General features: G+C 25.5%; 1 protein-coding gene across 1 annotated transcript in view; it reads right to left on the bottom strand.

The window, feature by feature from the left end:
• Positions 1-4: 4 nt before the first annotated feature.
• LOC108751172 (putative inactive carboxylesterase 4) overlaps positions 5-1,549 on the bottom strand; it is a gene marked incomplete at its 3' end in the record, with an annotated part of 4,420 nt that continues 2,875 nt past the window's right edge. Inside the window, exons 5-7 of the mRNA XM_018491249.1 lie at positions 1,052-1,251; positions 742-913; positions 5-174 (exon numbers count right to left, since the gene is read on the bottom strand). Coding sequence (XP_018346751.1) covers positions 5-174; positions 742-913; positions 1,052-1,251 — 542 coding nt within the window. The remainder of the gene's footprint in view (positions 175-741; positions 914-1,051; positions 1,252-1,549) is intronic.

A 1,549-nucleotide genomic window follows, 5' to 3' on the forward strand; every position in this document is an offset into this window, starting at 1 on the left:
CTAAGAAATACGCATAATTGATCAAAGTTTCTTCTGATATTTCTCTTTTTCCAAAATATAAAGATCTTAATTCCTCGACTGTAATTCCTATTTTAGGTAATTCGGATAATACGTTTGATAATATTGCTTTTTTAAAATCAGCATTTACTTTTTCCAAATCTTCCTTGCTTATATCTGAAATAATGTAAGAGCGATTATACTAATTATTTTGGGGCATTGTATATCAAACAAGTTATATTTTAGGAGTATACTTTTATTAAGAAATATTGAACTTTATAATGTTTGTGAAAAGCATTTATCTCTAAAATAATGCATAATATAAAACCGTAATAATATTAAATTTTGTATTTACATATATTTTATTTAGTAGATTTAGACGTTGGCAAACATATAAAATCAATGATAAAACTTAATAAAAATGTTATTTTAAAAGAATATAGGCTTGTCTTAGGATTTATATAATTGTTTATTATATTTAATAATTACATAAAAATTATTATATTTAATAATTTTTATGTAAATTCGAAAGTTATAATAAAATAAAATTTATTTTTTAATATTATAAAAAAATTAAAATATTGTGAAACTCTCTTTAAATGTTGACAGCATATTTGTTAAATATGAATTATTTAATATTTTTATTAGGAAAAAAAATCACACTACATGAAAACTGTATGCAAAAAAAACAAAAAACAAAACAGACATTTCTGATGAGAACAATAGCATGTAATTGTACATTACCTCCAAAAAAGTCGCTACATAATACAAATATCCCTTCGTTACGATTAAATCCTAAAAGAAAGGGCACTTGAACCCCGTGGCTTATATATTCCTTTGGATGTTTAGGAAAAACTGGATTTGGTGATTTGGTGTCCAGACTAGGTGTGAAGCAGAAGGTAAAACTCAATTTCTCCTGATGATATTAAAAATGTGAAAATATTTTATGTATATATCAAAATATTTTAGTCTTTGCACAGTAAAAATCAAGCGTATATAGAAATGTAAAAAAAAAAAAAAAATCCACATTTTAATAAAATATTGAAATACTTACTGCTTCTGTGCAAATTGGCCATTGTGAATTTTCCGTAAGTATTTTCGCATCAATAGTTTTTAGGAACTCGTACGCGACTTTCGGATCTAATGTTGCTTTACCAAGTTTTTTGGCAAGCCGAAAACCATGGTCCGTCCATTCATGGAAGGCCCAAGGATTTGAACTAACGCCACTTTGTGCGATCACTTTATGGAATAAACCTGTAAGTCACAATTGTAATAAAACTCTTTCAATAAATTTATTGTCGTAATTCATCTTGCTTTCTTTCCTTTCATCAGCATTGTACACAATGCTAGAATTTATCAAACTTTTAATTTATCCATTATCGATTTTTTGACACTTATTTTTTGATAAATTCTTTAATAAATAATATTAAAGAAATTCATTTATCTTATTTTTTTTTAATTTTAAAATTTTTACATTTTATTATATCTCTTTTTAATAAAAGTAAAAATAATATTTACACACACACGCACGCACGCACACGCACGCACGCAC

The sequence above is a fragment of the Trachymyrmex septentrionalis genome, unplaced genomic scaffold, assembly GCF_001594115.1.
Source record: "Trachymyrmex septentrionalis isolate Tsep2-gDNA-1 unplaced genomic scaffold, Tsep1.0 scaffold403, whole genome shotgun sequence".
NCBI classification, from domain to species: domain Eukaryota; kingdom Metazoa; phylum Arthropoda; class Insecta; order Hymenoptera; family Formicidae; genus Trachymyrmex; species Trachymyrmex septentrionalis.